The sequence below is a fragment of the Chiloscyllium plagiosum genome, unplaced genomic scaffold (assembly GCF_037043375.1).
Source record: "Chiloscyllium plagiosum isolate Xiang-an unplaced genomic scaffold, Cpla_swu_hap1 HiC_scaffold_32, whole genome shotgun sequence".
In the NCBI taxonomy this organism is placed as follows: Eukaryota; Metazoa; Chordata; class Chondrichthyes; order Orectolobiformes; family Hemiscylliidae; genus Chiloscyllium; species Chiloscyllium plagiosum.
In genome coordinates, this window is record NW_028270170.1 from 939,453 (window position 1) to 960,972 (window position 21,520).

The window sequence follows — 21,520 nt, forward strand, 5'->3', positions numbered from 1 at the left end:
GCTGCCTGACCCGCTGTGCTTTTCCAGCACAACTCTGCCCAGCTCCCAACCATTAAGTATATAAGTCCTGCCCTGATTTGTCTTACCAAAATACAACAGTCTCATTTATCTAAATTAAACTCCATCTGTCACTCCTTAACCCATCGGCCCAAGTGAACAAGGTCCCATTGTAGTCGTGAGATGACCATTTTTTCACTATCCACTACACCACCAATTTTGATATCATCTGCAAAGTTACTAACCATTCCTCCGATAGTCACATCCAAATTATTTATATAAATGACAAAAAGCAGTGGACCCAACACAAATCCTTGTGGTATACCATTAGTCACAGACAGTCCAAAAAAAAATCCTCCATCACCACCCTGTGTCTTCGACCTTCAAGCCAATTTTGTATCCAAGTGGCTAGTTCTCCCTGATTCCATGCGATCTAACTTTGTTAACCAGTCTACTATGTGGAACCTTGTCAAATGTCTTGTTGTAGTAATATACAACTACCTGATTTACTACCACTGACCCACGAGGGCCCTTAGTGGAGATTTTAGTGCTGATCACTATGCAACCCCAGTGTATATATATGTGACTATTCAGAAAAACTACTGTTCACTGTTGTCACCTCTTTCCTATTACTTCTCCAGATAGTGTCTTTTTTTGTATCTCATTTGCCCTCTGTGGCATTAAATTGCTGCTTGTTGGGAGTACTTGTACATGACAACATATGCATTACCCTCGTCAGCCCTCTGTTATTTCATTATAAAACTTAAATTATTTTAACAGTTTATCTTTTAGAAATCATTTTTTGTCTTTCTTTAATTAACCCACATTTGTTTATACAACTTAGGTTTGCCCATATTATCATTTTAAAAAATATTTCCATTTCCTCCACAAAGTTAAACTGATTGACCTGTAATTGCTGGCTTTATTCTTAGATCCCTTTTTCATTATGGATTTAACACTGTAATGTTTTGGTCTTCTGTCACCATCCCTGTTTCCAAGGAGAACTGCTGGAGTATGGCAAATGCTCTGCAATTTCCTCACTTATATCTCTCAACAGCTTTCATCCAGTTCTGGTGACTCATCAACTCTTAAGTATAATCAGCCTTTCTAACACCACCTTTATATTAATTTTTGGTACATCCAGTGTCTTGACTGCTTTCTTTTTCAGTATATCTTTGGTGATAGGTTACCATAAAGGTCCCATCTTTTCAACCTTGCTCCTCGCCTGAGGCATGATGACCCTCAGGTTGAATTCATCACCAGTTATCTCTCAGTACTGAGAGATAGCCCAATGGTCTTCTGGGGCTCTGGTGACTTTCTTTTTTATATCCTCGGTGAAGACACATGCAACGTTCCCGTTTAGAATCTTAACTTTGCTGTCTTTCCATGCCTAATTCTCCCACTTTGATCACTAACGCCACCTCCCTCCCCCCCACCACTTATTCTTTTCTTAAGTTCAAATGCCAAAAGGAGACTTTGAGCTTCCCAACCACTTCTCATTCTTTGTGTTTGTCTCTCATGCTTTCTTTCTCACTTTCCCTCTAAACGTTTTATATTCAATCTGGTGCTTGTATTATAAACCTGACATCTATCATTCATGCCCTTTTCTACTTCACCCATACTACTGTTTTTTTCAACCAAGGAGTTATGACTTTGTTTCTCCTACCTTCCATTCCCCACCACACCTTAGAGGAATTTCCCTAAATGGTCTCCCCTTGAAAGACTTTGCTCCAGTTTCATTTACAAGTTTTTGATTCACACTTACCTGAACCTGATTTATTCTCATCCAATTGAAATTGGCCCTCTGCAAGTTGATTATTTTTACTGCAGGTTGCTTTTTTCCCTTTTCATTAGCCAACCTCAAATTTATGATGCTTTGATTACTGTCCCTAAATGTTCCTGTACTGACACTTTGTACACCTCCCTAGAACTGAATCCAATAATGCCATCACCTTCAGTGCACCAGAAACATAGAACATTACAGCGCTATTGATCAAAAATTCTGGACATGGTTCAAAAACTCTTCCATTCTCTGCACTTTACATTACTTTACTATTATTCCAGCATAGTTTAGGATTTTTGAAGACCCTATTATAATTCCTCTAATTTCTTTGCAAGGTTGTTAACAATTTAGTGGAAACTTTACTTTGTATCTAACCCCATACTGCAACTGTCCTGGGAGTGTTTGATGGAGATAGCGTAGAGGGAGCTTTACTTCATATCTGACCGTGTGTTGGGCCTGCCCTGGGAGTGTTTGATGGGGATAGTGTAGAAGGAGCTGTAAGCTGTATCCAACCCTGTGCTAGACCTGTCCTGGGAGTGAATAGAGAGTTAGCAGCTGGGCTACATCAAATTGTTGGAATGCCAGTCTGATCAGCCAGATGTATAAGCTACAAGGATGGCTTCAGCAATAACTAGAAGTCACTGAAATGCACGCCAAATAAATCAGACTTCAGCACGTTTAGTGTATGATGTGATATATGTGGATTTTTAAATTGTCTGGTTTTCCATAACTTTTGAATAGACAGTGATGCTTTTAATTTGTGCATGGAACATTGGCTAGATTTATTCATGTTGCAGCAGATACTTTGAAACTAAGTGTTACCTATGGCTGGTATCACTTGGGCAGCTGACAACTTTTTTCATTCAGTGGGTTTTGCTGGTTGGCCAACATTGATTGCACATTTTCAATCACCTTCAGAAAGGTGGTGATGAACACAAAGTATATGTTTTTGATGTGTTGCTTTGCCTTCATTGTATCTTTTAGTTTGCTCATGAGACTTTGATATGGATCCAGTATTCCTGGGTTTGTAGAGTTGAAGCCAGTTGCTGTTTCACATGTAAGAATGTGGACATTTACTATTTCTACAGTATTCCACTCCCTGCACTGGATTTGCTTGATCATATGTTGACTCTTGACCCCAGCAAACGTTGCACTGCTGAGCAAACCCTACAGAGTGATTTCTTGAAAAATGTGGACCCCACAAAAATGCCTCCTCCTGAGTAAGTATCAGTGCCAATTGCTAAGCTGTATTTTTGAGCTTTAGGAAATGGTGGTATTTTATGCCAGTTCCTCCTTTTTAAAGTTTTAGCATTTCGTGTTTATGTTCTCATTTTTCTCCCTAAAATGTTTAATTTCTAATTTATCTGTGATATGAGACTAGTTCCAATATTCAAAGACAACACTTTGCAAACTATTTCCTGTATTAGTGTGTTTAAACGTTTGAATATTAACGTAATTCCATGTGTCAGTAGAAACAAAACAATGCAACTATTAAAGTTGCATAGTTTATATCAACATATCAACAGAAGTCAAATTCTGTGATGAAAATCCCAGACCTCAGTGTCTAGGCTGCCACAGTTGATGAATGTGCTCCACAGCCATCACTGTTGGACTGGGAGTTGCTCCTGGAAATCTTGGATGTGTTTATGAAGGTGCTAGGTTAGGTCACAGCGTGCCTGATCAGACCTGCCACAGGTAATCCACTTGATTTCCAGAAGGCATTTTGACAAGGTGCCACATGAAAGGCTATTGGGTAAAATTAAAATGTGTAAGGGGCAACATAGTAACATGGATATAATATAGTCATAGAGATTGACAGCAAAGAAATTGGCCTATCAGCCCATCATGTCCGCACAGATTGAAAACAACCACCTGACTATTCTAATGCCATTTTCCAGCACTTGGCTCTTTGCCTTGTACGCCTTGGAATTGTAAATGCACATCTAAATACTTTTAAATGTTATGAGGGTTTCTGCCTCTCCCACACAGACAGGCAGTGAATTTCAGATTCCCACTACCCTCTGGGTAAAAATGTTATTCCTCACATTCCTTCTAAATATTCTGCCCCTTATTTTAAATCTAGCCCCTGGGACATTGATCCCTCCATCAAGGGGAAATGTGTCTTCCTGTCTATACTATCTTTGTCCCTTATAATTTTATACATCTCCATCATATTCCCTCTCAATATCTTCTGGTCTAAGCAAAACCTCCTCAGTCTGTCCAATCTTTCTTCATAAGTGAAACACTCCAGCCCAAGCAATGTCCTGGTAGATCTCCTCTACACCCTCTCTAGTGCTATCACATCCCCCCAATAATGTGAGTTCTGGAACTGCTCATAATACTCTTGCTGTGGCTTAGCTGATGTTTTAGACAGTTCCAGCAAAGCCTGCCTGCCCTTAAACTCTATGCCTCAGTTAAGAGAGGTAAGTATGTCATATTCTTCCTTAACCACTTTACTCACCTGTCCTGACACCTTAAGGGTTCGGTGTACATGCATATCAAGGTTCCACTGATTCTTGGTGCTTCCCAAGGTCCTGCCTTTCAACTTGATTTGTTTGTCCTGCCCAAGTGCATCATCTCATTTTTATCTGAATTGAATTCCATTTGACCAGCCCATTTCTGTCCTCCTGTAATCTAAAGCTATCCTGCTCAATATATACCACTCCCCCAATTTTTGTATTATCTGCAAAATTACTGATCAACCCTCCTACATTTAAATGTGAATCATTTACATAGATGGCAAATGGCAGGACCCCAACACTGGTCCCTTGGGAGTCTACTGGACACACATCCTGTTGGAGAACACCTGTCAACCACCAGCCTGTGTTTCCTGCCACTGATCCAATTTTCCAGATTTACTTTGATCCTGTGGGCTCGTACCTTTGCTATTATTCGCTCAGGCTTGAACTGATCAAAAAACTTGCTGAAGTCCAAGTAGACTATGTCAAAAGCATTACCCTGTCCTACACACCCGGTCACCTCTGATAGAGTCATAGAGGCGAGGAATAGGGAGAGAGAGGAGTTGAACATGTAGCTACAGGGATGGTGCAGGAGGGAGGGTTTTGGATTCTTGGATAGTTGGGGCTCTTTCTGGGGTAGGTGGGGCCTCTACAAGCAGGATGGTCTTCATCTGAACCAGAGGGGTACCAATATCCTGGGGGGGAAATTCGCTAAGACTATTGGGGTGGGTTTAAACTAATCCAGCAGGGGGATGAGAACCAAAATTGTAGTTCGAGTATAGAAAAGGTTGAGAGTAGGCAGGTCTGAAATCAAGTTTCAGGGGCACAAAACCGCACGGGCAAGCAAGAAGTTGATTTGAAGTGTGTCTACTTCAACGCCAGGAGCATCTTGAATAAGGTGGGTGAACTTGCAGCATGGGGTGGTACCTGGGACTTCGATGTTGTGGCCATTTCGGAGACATGGATAGAGCAGGGACAGGAATGGTTGTTGCAGGTTCCAGGGTTTAGATGTTTCAGTAGAACAGAGAAGATGGTAAAAGAGGGGGAGGTGTGGCATTGTTGGTCAAGGACGGTATTACAATTGCAGAAAGGATGTTTGGGGACTCGTCAATTGAGGCAGTATGGGCTGAGGTTAGAAACAGGAAAGGAGAGGTCACCCTGTTGGGAGTTTTCTATAGGCCTCTGAATAGTTCCAGAGATGTAGAGGAAAGGATAGCAAAGATGATTCTTGATAGGAGTGAGAAAGACAGGGTAGTTGTCATGGGGGACTTCAGCTTTCCAAATGTTGACTGGGAACACTATAGTACGAGTACTATAGTATGCAGGAGGGCTTCCTGACACAGTATGTAGACAGGCCAACAAGGGGCGAAGCCACATTAGATTTGGAAGGTGAACCCGGCCAGGTATTAGACTTGGAAGTAGGTGAGTACTTTAGTGATAGCGATCACAATTCTGTTATGTTTTCTTTAGTGATAGAAAGGGATAGATGTATACCACTGGGCAAGAATTACAGCTGGAGGAAAGGCAATTACGATGCGATTAGGCAAGATTTAGGAAGCATAGGATGGGGAAGGAAACTGCAGGGGATGGGCACATTAGAAATGTGGAGCTTATTCAAGGAAAAGCTCCTGTGTGTCCTAGAGAAGTATGTACCTGTCAGGCAGGGAGGAAGCTGTAGAGCGGGGGAGCTGTGGTTTACGAAAGAAGTGGAGTCTCTGGTCAAGAGGAAGAAGAAGGCTTATGTTAGGATGAGATGTGAAGGCTCAGTTAGGGCGCTTGAGGGTTACAAGGTAGCCAGGAAAGACCTAAAGAGAGAGCTCAGAAGAGCCAGGAGGAGACATGAGAAGTTGTTGGCGGATAGGATAAGGTAAACACTAAGGCTTTCTATGGGTACTTAAGGAATAAAAGAATGGCGAGAGTAAGAATAGGGCCAATCAAGGATAGTAGTGGGAAGTTGTGTGTGAAGTCAGAGGAGATAGGGGAAGCACTAAATGAATATTTTTCGACAGTATTCACTCTAGAAAACGACAGTGTTGTCGAGGAGAATACTGAGATACAGGCTACTAGACTAGGTGTGATTGAGGGTCACAAGGGAGAGGTATTAGAAATCCTGCAGAGTGTGAAAATAGAGAAGTCCCCTGGGCCGGATGGAATTTATCCTAGGATCCTGTGGGAAGCCAGGGAGGAGATTGCCGAGCCTTTGGCATTGATCTTTAAATCATCATTGTCTATAGGAGTAGTGCCAGAAGACTGGGGGATTGCAAATGTGGTTCCCCTGTTCAAGAAGGGGAGTAGAGACAACCCTGGTAATTATAGACCAGTGAGCCTTACTTCAGTTGTTGGTAAAGTGTTGGAAAAGGTTATAAGAGATAGGATTTATAATCATCTAGAAAAGAATAATTTGATTAGGGATAATCAGCATGGTTTTGTGAAGGGTAGGTCGTGCCTCACAAACCTTATTGAGTTCTTTGAGAAGGTGAGAGTAAACCGGTTGATGTGTGTATATGGATTTCAGCAAGGCTTTCAATAAGGTTCCCCACAGTAGGCTATTGTACAAAATGCGGAGGAGTGGGATTGTGGGAGATATAGCAGTTTGGATCAGTAATTGGCTTGCTGAAAGAAGACAGAGGATGGTGGTTGATGGGAAATGTTCATCCTGGAGTCCAGTCACCAGTGGTGTACTGCAAGGGTCAGTGTTGGGTCCACTGCTGTTCGTCATTTTTATAAACGAGCTGGATGAGGGCGTAGAAGGGTGGGTTAGTAAATTTGCAGACGACACAAAGATCGGTGGAGTTGTGGATAGTGACGAAGGATGTTGTAGGTTGCAGAGAGACATAGATAAGCTGTAGAGCTGGGCTGAGAGGTGGCAAATGGAGCTTAATGCGGACAAGTGTGAGGTGATTCACTTTGGTCGGAGTAACCAGAATGCAAAGTTCTGGGTTAATGGTAAGATTCTTGGTGGTGTAGATGAGCAGGGGGATCTCGATGTCCATGTACACGGATCCTTGAAAGTTGCCACACAGGTTGACAGGATTGTTAAGAAGGCATACAGTGTTTTAGCATTTATTAATAGAGGGATCAAGTTCCGGAACCATGAGGTTATGCTGCAGCTGTACAAAACTCTGGTGCAGCCGCACTTGGAGTATTGTGTACAGTTCTGGTCACCGCATTATATAAGAAAGATGTGGAAGCTTTGGAAAGGGTGCAGAGGAGATTTACTAGGATGTTGCCTGGTATGGAGGGAAGGTCTTACAAGGAAAGGCTGAGGGACTTGAGGCTGTTTTCGTTGGAGAGAAGGTGGTTGAGAGGTGACATAATAGAGACATATAAGATAATCAGAGGGTTAGATCGGGTGGACAGGGAGAGCCTTTTTCCAAGTATGGTGACAGCAAGCACGAGGGGGCATAGCTTTAAATTGAGGGGTGATAAATATAGGACAGATGTCAGAGGTCGTTTTTTTACTCAAAGTGTAGTAAGGGTATGGAATGCTTTGACTGCAATGGTAGTAGATTCGCCACTTTAAGTGCATTTAAATCGTCATTGGACAGGCATGTGGACATACATGGAAGAGTGTAGGTTAGATGGGCTTCAGATTGGTATGACAGGTCGGCGCAACATCGAGGGCCGAAGGGCCTGTACTGCGCTGTAATGTTCTATGTTCTAGCACAGAGACAGGCCCTTTGGCCCAACCTGGTCCATGCTGACCAAAATGTCCATCCATGCTAACCGCACTTCCCTGCACTTGGCCCATATTCTTCTAAAACTTTCCTATCCATGTATTTGTTCAAATACCTTTTAAATGTTATTAATGTACCAGCCTCAACCACTCCCACTGACAGCTCACTACGAATGCATATTACTCTCTGTGTAAAAATGTTGCCCCTCAGGTGCCTTTTTATTCTTTCCTCTCTAATCTTAAACTGATGCCCTCTCGTCCTCGATTCCCCAACCCTCGGAAAAAGACTGAGTGCATTCACCCTATCCATGCCTCTCATGATCTTAAACATTTCTGTAAAATCCCCCCTCAGTCTCCTACGCTGTAAAGAAACACGTCTTAGCTTGTCCAACCTCTCCGTATAATTCAGACCATTGAGTCCTGGCAACATCCTTGTAAATTTCTTCTGCATTCTTTCCAGTTTAGTAACATTCTTCCTATAGCAAGATGACCAAAACTGAACACAATACTCCAAGTGAGGCCTCACTAGCATCCTATATAAGTGCTACATAACTTCCCAACTTCTATACTCATTGCCTTGACTGGTGAAGGCTAGTGTGCCAAAACTCTCCTTCACTGCCCTGTCTAGTTTTGACTCCACTTTCAGAGAACTATGCACCTGAACTTCAAGATCCCTCTGTTCCACTGCACTCCTTAAGGCCCTACCATTCACCATGAAACTCCTACCTTGATCTGAATTTCTAAAATGCAAGAACTCACACTTATCTGGAGTAAAATCCATTTGCCATTTCTCGGTCCACTTCACCAGCTGTTCAAGGTTTTGCTGTAATTTCGGATAACCTTCTTCATGTCACAGTTCTCTCTATTTTAGTGTCATCTGCAAACTTACTAATTATGCCTTGTACATTCTCATCCAAATCATTGATAGAGATAACAAACAGCAAGGGCTCAGCACCAACCTTTTCAAAAACCTCAGTCAAGTTAGTCAGACATGATCTCCCCTTGCTGTTTATTCTTAACTAAACGTATTTGTCCAAGTACAGATTGATTCTATTGCTCAGAATTACTTCTAACAGTTTCCTCAGGTTAGACTGATAGCCCTATAGTTTCCTGATTTTTCCCTTGCTCCCTTTTTGAATAACGGTACCGCATTCACTGTTCTCCAGTTCTCCGGCTCTTCTCCTGTGGCCAAAGAGGAATTGGAAATAATCGCTAGAACCTTGCTATTTTCTCCCTTGCCTCAAGCAAAAACCTGAGATACGTTTCATTGGCCCTGGGGATTTATCTGCTTTTTTAAGCAGCCAGACCACTAAGAACTTCCTCTCTGTCAATGCTAATCTCTTTAGTTGTTCCAAGGCTTTCTCCCTGATTTCAGTTCCCATTTTGTTTGTTCTTCTCACTAGTGAACACCAACCCAAAAGTATTCACTTGAAACCCTACGTACATCTTCTGGTTCCATGCATAAATTACCATTTGTGGTCTGTAATAGCCCCTACTGTTTCCCGAGTCACCCTTGTACCCATAATGTATCCGGTAAAGCAATTTAGGATTTTACTGTATTTTGCTCGGCAGTATCCTTTCATGTCCACTTTTAGTTCTCCCAATCTCCTTTGAAGTTCTCTCTTGTTTTGACTGTTTTGAGCCCTCGATGTATCTGACATAAGTCTCCCCTTTTTCTGTTAGAGTCATAGAGATGTACTGCACGGAAACAGACCCTTCAGTCCAACCTGTCCATGCTGACCAGATATCTCAACCCAATCTAGCACCACCTGCCAGCACCCGGCCCATATCCCTCCAAACCCTTCCTATTCAAATACCCATCCAAAGTCCTTTTAAATGTTGCAATTGTACCAGCCTCCACCACTTCCTCTGGCAGCTCATTCCATACACGTACCATCCTCTGCGTGAAAAGGTTGCCCATTAGGTCCCTTTTATATCTTTCCCCTCTCACCCTAAACCTATGCCCTCTAGTTCTGGACTCCCCAACCCCAGGGAAAAGACTTTGTCTATTTATCCTATCCAGGCCCCTCATAATTTTGTAAACCGCAATAAGGTCACCCCTCAGCCTCCGACGCTCCAGGAGAAACAGCCCCAGCCTGTTCAGCCTCTCCCCATAGCTCAATTCCTTCAACCCTGGCAACATCCTTGTAAATCTTTTCTGAACCCTATGAAGTTTCACAACATCTTTCCAATAGGAAGGAGACCAGATTTGCACACAATATTCCAACAGTGGCCTAATCAATGTCCGCAACGTGACCTCCCAACTCCTGTACTCAATACTCTGACCAATAAAAGAAAGCATATCAAACGCCTTCTTCACTATCCTATCTACCGGTGACTCCACTTTCAAGGAGCTATGAACTTGCACTCCAAGGTCTCTTTGTTCTGCAACACTCCGTAGGACCTTACCATTAAGTGTATAAGTCCTGCTAAGTTTTGCTTTCTCAAAATGCAGCACCTCTCTTTTATCTGAATTAAACTCCATCTGCCACTTCTCAGCCCATTGGCCAATCTGATCAAAATCCTGTTGTAATCTAAGGTAACCTTCTTCGCCTCCAATTTTGGTGTCATCTGCAAACTTACTAACTATACCTCTAATGCTAGCATCCAAATCATTTATATAAATGACACAAAGTAGAGGAAGAGGACCCAGCACCAATCCTTGTGGCACTCCACTGGTCACAGGCCTCCAGTCTAAAAACAACCCTCCACCACCACCCTCTGTCTCCTACCTTTGAGCCAGTTCTGTATCCAAATGGTTAGTTCTCTCTGTATTCCATGAGATCTAACCTTGCTAACGAATCTCCCATGGGGAACCTTATCGAACACCTTTTTGGAGTCCATATAGATCACATCTACCGCTCTGCCCTCATAAATCCTCTTTGTTACTTCTTCAAAAGCCTCAATCAAATTTGTGAGACATGATTTCCCACACCCAAAGCCATGTTGACAGTCCCTAATCAGTCCTTGCCTTTTCAAATACATGTACATCCTGTCCCTCAGGAATCCCTCCAACACTTGCCCACCACTGACGTCAGGCTCACTGGTGTATAGTTCCCTGGTTCCTCTTTACCACCCTTCTTAAACAGTGGCACTACGTTAGCTCACCTCTAGTCTTCTGGCACCTCACCTGTGACTATCGATGATACCTCTTAATCCAATGCTATATATACCTTGATATCCAGGGTTTGATGGTCCTACCCTTTTACTCTATTGGAACATGTTGCCCCTGTACTCTCCAAATCCAGGTGCAGTACGTTTTCGGAGCATTTACTCCTTCAAACAGTTCCAGTAAACTGGTTAAATGTGATGTCTGTTTTACAAAACCAAGCTGACCTATCTCGATTACCTTGAGTATCTCTTAGTGTGCATCTGTAATCTGGTCAATTCTAACACTTCACTCTCAATAGACATCAAGTTAATTGGCCTATGGTTTCTATCTTCTGCTTCCCTCTCTTTTTGAATGTAGGTTAAATTTGCTACTTCACATAAAAATGAAAAATGCTGTTTCAGATTTTGAGCACCTGTGGAATTTCATCTTTGTTGTTTAGCAAGTGTACTTTATATAAACTTTCTTTTCAGCCTTCCTCACTGGCAGGATTGCCACGAACTCTGGAGTAAAAAGCGCCGACGACAGAAACAAGCAGGAATCATTGAAGATCCGCCTTTGCAGAAAACCGCTCGTAAAGAAACCGTGATCACCACTGATGACAGTAGGAACAGCACACCACAGACTGTTCCACTGGGACAGAGTAAACCACAGAGCAGCATCACAGATGTGGGCGGTGAGTCTATCTGAGTGAAAATGACCACGGCTGTGGGTCAGATTATTCAGAATATATAGGAGATGAGGGTATCTGTTTCTGGGAGTATGTGATTAATGTTTGAAAGGTTTTGTGTTCAGTCAGATCGACCACCCATCATACCAACAGCTGTTTTGCATGTGGATCTGTCCCTATCATCTGTACAGTGTTCTTAGGGAACAATTGGCAAGATTTCTCTGGAACTGCTGCACATATGATACTAGCTAATGCTCCATTGATTGCATCATAGTTCCAGGACAAGTTGAAATTGAGGGTATTTAGTGACAAAACTTTTGTACTGCTTTTAGCACCTACTGCTCCTCCAATAGCATAATGGAAACAATTTTGAAAATGTTTTCTCGTTAGCTTATGTTATGCTTGTTACCCCTGCAGGTTCTTTTCACCTTTAGTAAAGTTACTAGTCGATATCCTGTGGTGTTTCATGCAGAGGAATGTAACCATACATCATATTCAGGTGAAGCAAAGCTAGAGAGTGAGGAGGTAATTGGAACAAAACACGTGATGAAAATCAATTCTCATTTTGAAGTCATATCTTCTTCATTGTTAACTGAAAGCAGATAGATTGAGAAAGGGGGAAGAGCAACAAGACCAATTTTGAAGAAGGACTGGACTTGAAATGTTAACTTTATTTTCTTTCCACAGATGCTGCCTGACCTGCTGAGTTTCTCTCACAATTTCAGTTCTTGTTTATAACAAGAGCTGGGTGGTCTTGTACACCAAGCACTGAAAGTAAACATGCAGGTGCAACAGGTGGTAAAGAAGGCAAATGGTATGTTGGCCTTCATAGCAAAATAATTTGAATACAGGAGCAGGGATGTCTTGCTGCAATTGTACATCGCCTTAGTGAGACTACACCTGGAATATTGTTTGCAGAGATGTTCTAGCTACAGTGGGAATACAACTGATTCCTGGCACTGCAGGACTAATGAATGAAGAAAGACTAGATTGGTTAGGACTATATTCACTGGACTTTGAAGAATGAAGAAAGATCTCCTAGAAATCTATCAATTCAAATAGGGTAGTAGCAAGAAGGATGTTCCCAATGTCCTGTGGGTCTAGAACCAGGGATCATAGCCTACGGATTTGGGGTAGGACATTCAGGACTGAGGTGAGAAAAAAATTCTTAACTCAGAGTGGTGGGCCTGTGAAATTCACTGCCACAAAATGTGGTTGAGGCCAAAACCTTGAATGTTTTCAAGAAGGAGTTAGATATGGTTTTTAGGGCTAAAGGGATCAAAGGGTAAGGGGAGAAAGCAGGACCAGGGGACTGAGATGGATGGCCTACCTCTACTCCAAATTTTTCTACATTTCTATGTTTCTAACTGATTTATCCTTAAATTATTTTCTAACATTGTAAAATCCTAAGCCCATATTTTTAACTGAATATGAACACGTATTAATGCCCTGTAGCATTTCTATAGTTGTTCCATTGACCATTTCCATCATAAACATGGGCTTGACAGATCAGATGCGTAGACTATAATAGATAAAGGGGAGCGAGTAGCGTATTAAGTTTAGATTTCCAAAAATAATTTAGTATAGTGCCACACAAAAAAGATAATACCTGAGATCAGGGCTGATGGAGTTGAGGGTACATTTTGATATATTAATATGGAAAAAGGTTTGGTTAAAGCACAAGTATAAAAAGTAGGGGTGAACAGGGCAGTTCAAGTTAGCAAGCTCTAACTAATGGAGTGGCTCAAGTGTCAATGCTTGTGTTGGCCATCGATATAAATAACTTGGGAATTATTAATGATGAAAGCAAACAGTAATTATCCAAATTTGCTAGAGGTACATAGCTAGATGGAAATGTTAGCTGTGGGGAACGCCCAAAGAGAATCAAAGAGATATGGACAGTTCAAATGAGAGAGTCATGGAGTCATAGTCATTGAGATGTACAGCATGGAAACAGACCCTTCGGTCCAACCCGCCCATGCTGACCAGATATCCCAACACAATCTAGTCCCACCTGCCAGCACCCGGCCCATATCCCTCCAAACCCTTCCTATTCATATACTCTTCTAAATGCCTCTTAAATGTTGCAATTATAACAGCCTCCACCACTTCCCCTGGCAGCTCATTCCATACACGTGCCACCCTCTGTTTGAAAAAGTTGTCCCGTAGGTCTCTTTTATATCTTTCCGCTCTCACCCTAAACCTATGCCTTCTAGTTCTGGACTCCCCGACCCCATGGAAAAGACTTTGCCTATTTACCCTATCTATGCCCCTCATAATTGTGTAAACCTCTATAAGGTCACCCCTCAGCCTCCGACGCTCCAGAGAAAACAGCCCCAGCCTGTTCAGCCTCTCCCCATAGCTCAAATTCTCCACCTCTGGCAACTTCCTTGTAAATCTTTTCTGAACCCTATCAAGTTTCACAACATCTTTCCGATAGGAAGGAAACCAGAATTGCACGCAATATTCTAACAGTGGCCTAACCAATATCCTGTACAGTCATAACATGACCTCCCAACTCCTGTACTCAATACTCTGACCAATAAAGGAAAGCATACCAAACGCCTTCTTCACCATCCTATCTACCTACGACTCCACTTTCAAGGAGCTATGAACCTGCACTCTTTGTTCAGCAACACTCCCTAGGGCCTTACCATTAAGTGTATAAGTCCTGCTAAGATTTGCTTTCCCAAAATGCAGCACCTCTCTTGTATCTGAATTAAACTCCATCTGCCACTTCTCAGCCCATTGGCCCATCTGATCAAGATCCTGTTGTCATCTGAGGTAACCCTCTTCGCTGTCCACAACATCTGCAATTTTGGTGTCGAGAGGGTGTCACGGGGGGAGACTAACTGTACCTCTAATGCTTGCATCCAAATCATTTATATAAATGACACAAAGTAGAGGACCCAGCACCAACTCTTGTGGCACTCCACTGGTCACAGGCCTCCAGTCTGAAAAACAACCCTCCACCACCACCTTCTGTCTTCTACCTTTGAGCCAGTTCTGAATCCAAATGGCTAGTTCTCCCAGTATTCCGTGAGATCTAACGAGTCTCCCATGGGGAACCTTGTCGAATGCCTTACTGAAGTGCATATAGATCACATCTATCGCTCTGCCCTCATCAATCCTCTTTGTTACTTTCTCAAAAAGCTCAATTAAGTTTGTGAGACATGATTTCCCACGCAGAAAGCCATGTTAACTATCCCTAATCAGTCCTTGCCTTTCCAAATACATGTACATCGTGTCCCTCAGGATTCCCTCCAACAACATGCCCACCATTGACGTCAGGCTCACTGGTCTATAGTTCCCTGGCTTGTCCTTACAACCCTTCTTCACAGTGGCACCACGTTAGCCAACCTCCAGTCTTCCAGCACCTCATCTGTGACTATCAATGATACAAATATCTCAGCAAGAGGCTCAGCAATCACTTCTCTAGCTTCCCACAGAGTTCTAGGGTACACCTGATCAGGTCCTGGGGATTTATCCACTTTTATGCATTTTCAGCACTTCCTCCTCTATAATATGGACATTTTGCAAGATGTCACCATCTTGTCGTAAGATTTATGTTATTATATTTTTTGGCACAGAATTTTCATAGAGGTAGAAATGTCTGATTAGTGTAATCCAGTTGAAAATCACTGACAGATGAGTTTTAGCTCACTTAAGTTGAAACGATTTTTATGCAGTTAATTCCTGCACCTGTATTCATTTCACAATATTGATTGTGATTCAGCAACCAAGGAACTAAAGCACTCAGTAATCAAAAAAACATTCTCACATTGTGCCTTACCATTTCACAAAGTAACCCAAGCTATATACAAATGAGCATTGAGATTACATGACTCATTAATGGACCTGTTTGTCAGTTATTAATTACTCTTTAAAAATGGGATTAACTGCAAAATCTGTTGCACATTGTTAAACAGAATGCACCTTATTTTAAAACTGTAGGAGGTGATGGTAAAGTCTGGCAGATGTAACTAGTTTTCAGTGAGAGTTTTGAATCTTTCACTTTGTTTTCTGTAGGCATCAGAGACGCTGCACAACAGCTAAACCAGAATGAGTTAGCAGTGCTACTCAACCTGCTGCAGACACAGACTAACCTCAGCCTCACCCAGCTGGCACAAGCTTTGAACGTCAGTACTAACCCAGAGACACAGCAACAGTGGAACGTCCTTAGCCAATCACTGGTGGCTCTGGCTGAAGCCACCAGTCAGCAGCAGGATGCTCAGCTTCCCATAGTCACCCAAAATACACCTCCCTCTGTACCATCCAACCAGCCTCCTCCGACACCAGCTCCATCTGCAGCAACACCTTTAACACCAATGTCAGCTCCCCTTCCGCAGGTCCTTGCTACATTACCACAGATGACATCCACCCAGCCATCTCAGTCCATATCTCAGGAGGCTGATACCCAGAACGACACACAGAACTTGTTGACTGTTTTACTTAGTCAGCTGGTTAAATCTCAGGAACCCGCTACAGTGCCTGAAGAAAGTAATGGCATCAAAGCGAGTGATGGACCACAGCAGCTGCAAACTCCCATTATCGCTACTGACGCTGCAGGTAACTACCACTCTGTATCAGTGTTTCTTGTTGCTTTGTTACTTCACAAATTATGTAACTCATCTTTCTCTGCTGGTGAATCTTGCTTGTAGAATGGGCAGATAAGTGACAGATGAAATTGAATACAGAGTAGTAATTAATTTTGGTAGAAAGAATGTAGAGAGACAGTAGGAAGCAAAGGATATAGTCCTAGAGGGGGTTTAGGAACTAAGGCATCTAGGTGACAGGACAGGTCGAGAGAGTGTTCAATATAGCAGATAGTGTCCTCTTACCTTTTATTAATAGAGGTTACTAGACTTTAGGAAGGATGTGAAGATGTTTGAGGATGCAGAAAACATTTGTGAGAATGGTCCCAAGGAAAAGGAACTTCAGTTACATAGACAAGTTGAAGAAGTTAGGACAATCGTGCCTGAAATAGAGGTGTTCAAAATCATGAGAGGTCTGGGCAAAATAACAAGAGAATAACAGTTTCCATTGGAGAAAGGATCAAGAACCAGTGGGCTCAGGTTAAGGTAATTAGTAAAAGAAAGAACGGCAACACAAGGGAAAAAACCTTTTCATGCCGCAAGTGTTACAACCTGAACTTTACTACTAAGCGTGTGGTTGGAAGTAAGTATAGTCAAGGCATTCAGAAGGGAATGGGATGATTATTTGAAAAGGAAGAATGTGTGGGACTGTAGGCTGAAGGCAGGGGGGTGAATTGATCTTTCAGAGGGCAGCACGTACACAGTAGGCCAAATAGCCACCTGGGTTGCCATTGTGATTGATGGCATATTCCACTATTACTCGTAAATAGTCTGACGTATCAACCCATTATAACAGTAAACAACTGCATAGCTTGCACCCTTTCCTAACATCTAACTTATTCCATGTTTGTCACATTTCCTTATCAATGATTTAATATCTATAAAGTTCAAAAGTTGCCGCTATGGTTTGCAGTAGATGTGAATTTAACTTTTGTATTTCTTCAAGGGACGTGGATTTTGTTGGCTGGGGTAGTATTTATTGCAAATCACTAGCTGTCTTCAAGAAGGTTGGGAATTCTTGAACTGCTGAGGTCCGTTAAGTCTAAATACCACCACAATGATATTAGGGAGGAGATCCAGCAATCAGTGATAAGCCAATAGTGGTGGTTCCAGTGTATTTCAGCTAAACAAGTAGAATGTTCCTGCTTTAGTCTTTGGGCTGTTCTTAGTAAGTAATTTCAATCACAGTGGGAAAGAGCACAGAGGAGAAATGCTCAGGGGTTTACACATGGAAGCAGCAAGTCATTCCAACCCAGTCTCTTCCACGAGCAGTATCCTAATTCCATGTTCCTACCCTATTGCAACATGCTTTCATTTCCATTCCTTCAGCTATCTATTCATTCTGTTGACATTTCTGTATTAGTCACTCCAGTTGCATGTTTCAGTCTCATAATCCTTTGTTTCTACTCTGTCCTAAGTCCCTTAAACTAACTTTGTATTTCTGCTCCCTTGCTCTAAATTTTCAATAAGTGAATCATAATATCCCATAATGTCATATGATTAAATGCCTTCATCAAATCATGCTCTAATCCTGTCTTCTAATGACCAAGTCCCAGTTATTCAAGGCTTTCTTCATATTTATAACTCCTGTACCTGACAGCATCCTCTTTAATATACACTGATCTTCCTTCCTGTAGCATGGACCGAAAACTGAACAAAATCTCAAACTGTAGTCCTATGAGTTATGTACATTTTCCATTATACCTCAACTTTCAGAAGACTTGCCCTTGTCAATTCAAAATAGTTTCCATTATTTCCTTATGCACTTCAGGTGGTGCTTTTAATATCCTCTGAGAACCTTCAACTTCACTGCCTCCAGGTCAGTGTAATCCCATTTTTAAGCATAAAAGGTTCAATTTCAATGTTTTAACACAGAATCTGATCTGCCAGTGCTCATTGCATTTTATCACTGTCCCTTTGCTCTGAAGATTGGCAAGTCAGGAGAAGCTTTAGTTCAACTCTGATGATTCAACAGTCGAACAGCCTAACATTATCCATGATTGAATCACGAGTGATGAGTTTTGGCTGGAGGGTGGATTGACCCAAGAAAGTAAATTACTGTTTAACTTTGGTGGTTGTCATTTCAGGACAGAGGCAAGGGTTTTTTTCTCACTGAAGTTGTGACTTTGGAGCTCACTGCCTCAGAAAGTGAGTGATGGCCATTGAAGTTTTAAGACCGAAGTAGATAGAATCTTGTTAGGCAGTTAATGGGGGTAGATGGGAGTATAGAATTCAGAACACAAACTATTCAGCCATGATCTTATTGAATGGCAGAGCAGGCTGGATGGGCCAAATGGCCTACTCCTGCTCCTCCTCCTCCATATATCTGTCATGAGAGATGGTGAAGCAGGCCAATGGGGAGCATTAATGTAGCAGTAACCACTACCTTGTATTTTTTATGTAGATGGTGCTGCCCTCACTAAACTGGATGTAAAAGTTCCTGGGCCGCCTCCTGCACTAAGTCAAACTCGAATTCTTCCTCCAGACCAGCGACCGCCAGAGCCACCTGGCCCCCCACCGACCTTGGGTGATACTGATTGTCGAATTAATCTTCGAGTGAGCCCCTCTACCAAGGACCCGAATGCAGGAGTGAAAGCTGCTTTGCTGCAGTTGCTTAACAAAGAGGACACACAGGAGAATGACAGAATTAACAGAGTGCCAGAATACGGCAGCTCACATTTAGCTAACAGCTATGGTACAGACGGGTTCAGGAATAACGTCAGTACAAGTGACAGGAGAGACTCAGAAATGACTGGGCACACGCTACTGGACAGCAAATCTGCCATGTGTGCCAGCACTTCCAAACAGCTGACTCAATCCAGGACATTGTCCAGTTCACTGAGTGAGTTTGGAGAGTCCAGTACGTACCAGGACATGGATGCAATGCAGTTTACAGCAGATCAGGATCACCGGTTTAACTTTACTAGAGTTACTTTACCACCTTTGGTAACTGGTACAGAAGGTAACAATAGCACAAGCATGCCTGCAGATGCCAAACCACCAAACTACAGCTACAGCAGCCCAATGCCAGGAAGTGCTGTGCCCAGCAGCACCATGACTGGACTGAGCTGGAATGCGCCATCACGGGGCTCAGGGTATAACAGGGTACATGGCAGAATACCAACCAGAGGTGGCAGAGGAAGGGGTGTACCATACTAACATTGGGACTCACCTTTAGTGCTGTGTTACTATCATGTCCGTGAAGAGAAGCGACTGTGATCACCTTTGACAGGGTTGAAGAAATCCACTTGGCCACATCCATTGCTGGCAGGGTGAGGACTGACCACAGGGGATGATTTGGCTCACAAGAAGCCATCTGCAGTGTGTGAACTGGAGGCCCTTTAGGGTGAGGAATCTTTCACTGTAACATTACACTGTTGGGGAGATTCCCCATGATCTATATAATCAATTTGCAAACATTTGAAGTCCTTGAAGACTATAGGACAATATTGAAAGGAAACTATAAGAGGGAACAATTCTCTAGCCATGTTGGCATGTCACGATGCAACAAAACGGGTTGTGGGAAGTCTGTGGAATTGCAATGGGCTTAAAGTAAAGCCCAAAGTATAATATGTAGAGTAATCCCTAAAATGGAAAGATTACTGACAAGCCTACTGTCAGAGAAGTACACTGGAATCTGCTTGGCAGACTGGCTTGTATCATCTGTTTATTATAAAAGTTTCAAAGCCCGGACCATTTCCTCCTCATTTCTCTGTACCTGAGCCTCAGTGGAAGCCACTTTATGTTGTGTTATTTTCTAAGTTACAAGCATCTCAGCAAAGCTGCAATTAAACCTGAACAATGTTCTCACCTGGCTTAAGGTGTGAATTCCTTTTGAGCAGATTCAGTCAATGACCCAAATGTTGCTGCACTTCCCTATCAGTGTCACTCAGTGCTGCTTTCCTTCTTTCTGATTGATCTCCATTCTTCTCATGGATTCAGCTCCTGGTCCCATTATTGTTTTCTCTTAAGTTCTTTATTCATTTTTTAAAAATATTTTACCATTTCACTTTCTGCTAAATTGCCACATAATCCTCAATGTTGTACTGAGAATTATCTTTCATTTCCAGTCTCTCTGTGCTTTCAAGCTGTGGGTTTTGTCTTGGACCATCTCTTGTGTGACTTGAATTGCATGAGCTGTCCATGGCCCCTAGGCACCAGCTCCCTGTGGGTAGCTTCTGCACAGATCGTCACTGGCCTCTTGGTGGCAGCAATGGGAAGCATGAGGATCTCCCTGGGACCTACACATTTAGAGTGATGTGGCATTTCCGTGCAGTAGCCACCCCTTTAATATCATCTGTCTGGGTGAGCTGCGCATCAAGACATGGTTTAGTTGCTACAGTAACAAATTATTGTTCTGAGGATGAGGTTACTGAATTTTTTTCAGCTTTTAGTAAATTTTACTTTAATAAAAAAAATAATAAATTCAGCTGCTGACTGATTCTCTTGGGGTACCTGTTGTGTGCTTCTGTCGCAAAGAGCAAACTCTGCTGTGTCCATTCTCAATTCCTAAATTGTCATCAGCTCAAATCTCAGAAATATTGAGCAATTAACCTTTGGCATTGATTTTTTTAAAAAGAGCCAAAACCATTACTCACACTCTTGACCATCAAACAGAATCTTTGGGGCAGTCAGTCTATTGTCTGGACTGGTCGCTGTGATCAGGCATTGTTAATCTGGGACGGTCAGTCTGGGCTAGGTTAGTCAGTCTGTGGTCTGGGATTGTCAGTGCGATCTGGAATGGTCAGTCTGCAGTCTGGGTTGGTCATTCTGTGGCCTGGTTTTGTCAGGCTGCAGTCTGGAATGGTCAATCTGTGGTCTGGTTTGATCAGTCTGCAATCAGAACAATTGGGCTGTATCCAGTCCGACACTGTTTGCTCCCAAGCTCTGACCGGCAAAATTTCTGTTTATTATAGAATCCCTGAATCCCTACAGTATGGAAGCAGGCCATTTGACCCATCAAGTCCACACCAACCATTCAAAGAGAATCCCTGACAGACCCATGCCCTACCTTGTCCCAGTGACCCTGAATTTAGCATGGCCAATCCATCTAACCTGCACATCTTTGGATTGTGGAAGGAAACCAGAGGAAACCCATGCAGACAAAGGGATAATGTGCAAACTCCACACACAAGTCGCCCACGGCTAGAATCAAATCTGGGTCCTTGGCACTGAGGCAGAAGTGCTTACCACTGAGCCATTTTACTGTCCCAATTATTTATCCTTCACAT

At 42.6% G+C, this 21,520-nt stretch overlaps 1 protein-coding gene across 1 annotated transcript in view; it reads left to right on the forward strand.

Annotated features, from left to right (window-relative positions):
- The window catches only part of cdk12 (cyclin dependent kinase 12), a 69,806-nt gene extending 49,088 nt beyond the window's left edge, over positions 1-20,718 (forward strand). The window contains exons 11-14 of the mRNA XM_043674682.2: positions 2,869-3,000; positions 11,498-11,700; positions 15,724-16,263; positions 18,694-20,718. Coding sequence (XP_043530617.1) covers positions 2,869-3,000; positions 11,498-11,700; positions 15,724-16,263; positions 18,694-19,448 — 1,630 coding nt within the window. The 3' untranslated portion in view covers positions 19,449-20,718. The remainder of the gene's footprint in view (positions 1-2,868; positions 3,001-11,497; positions 11,701-15,723; positions 16,264-18,693) is intronic.
- The last annotated feature ends 802 nt before the right edge of the window (positions 20,719-21,520 follow it).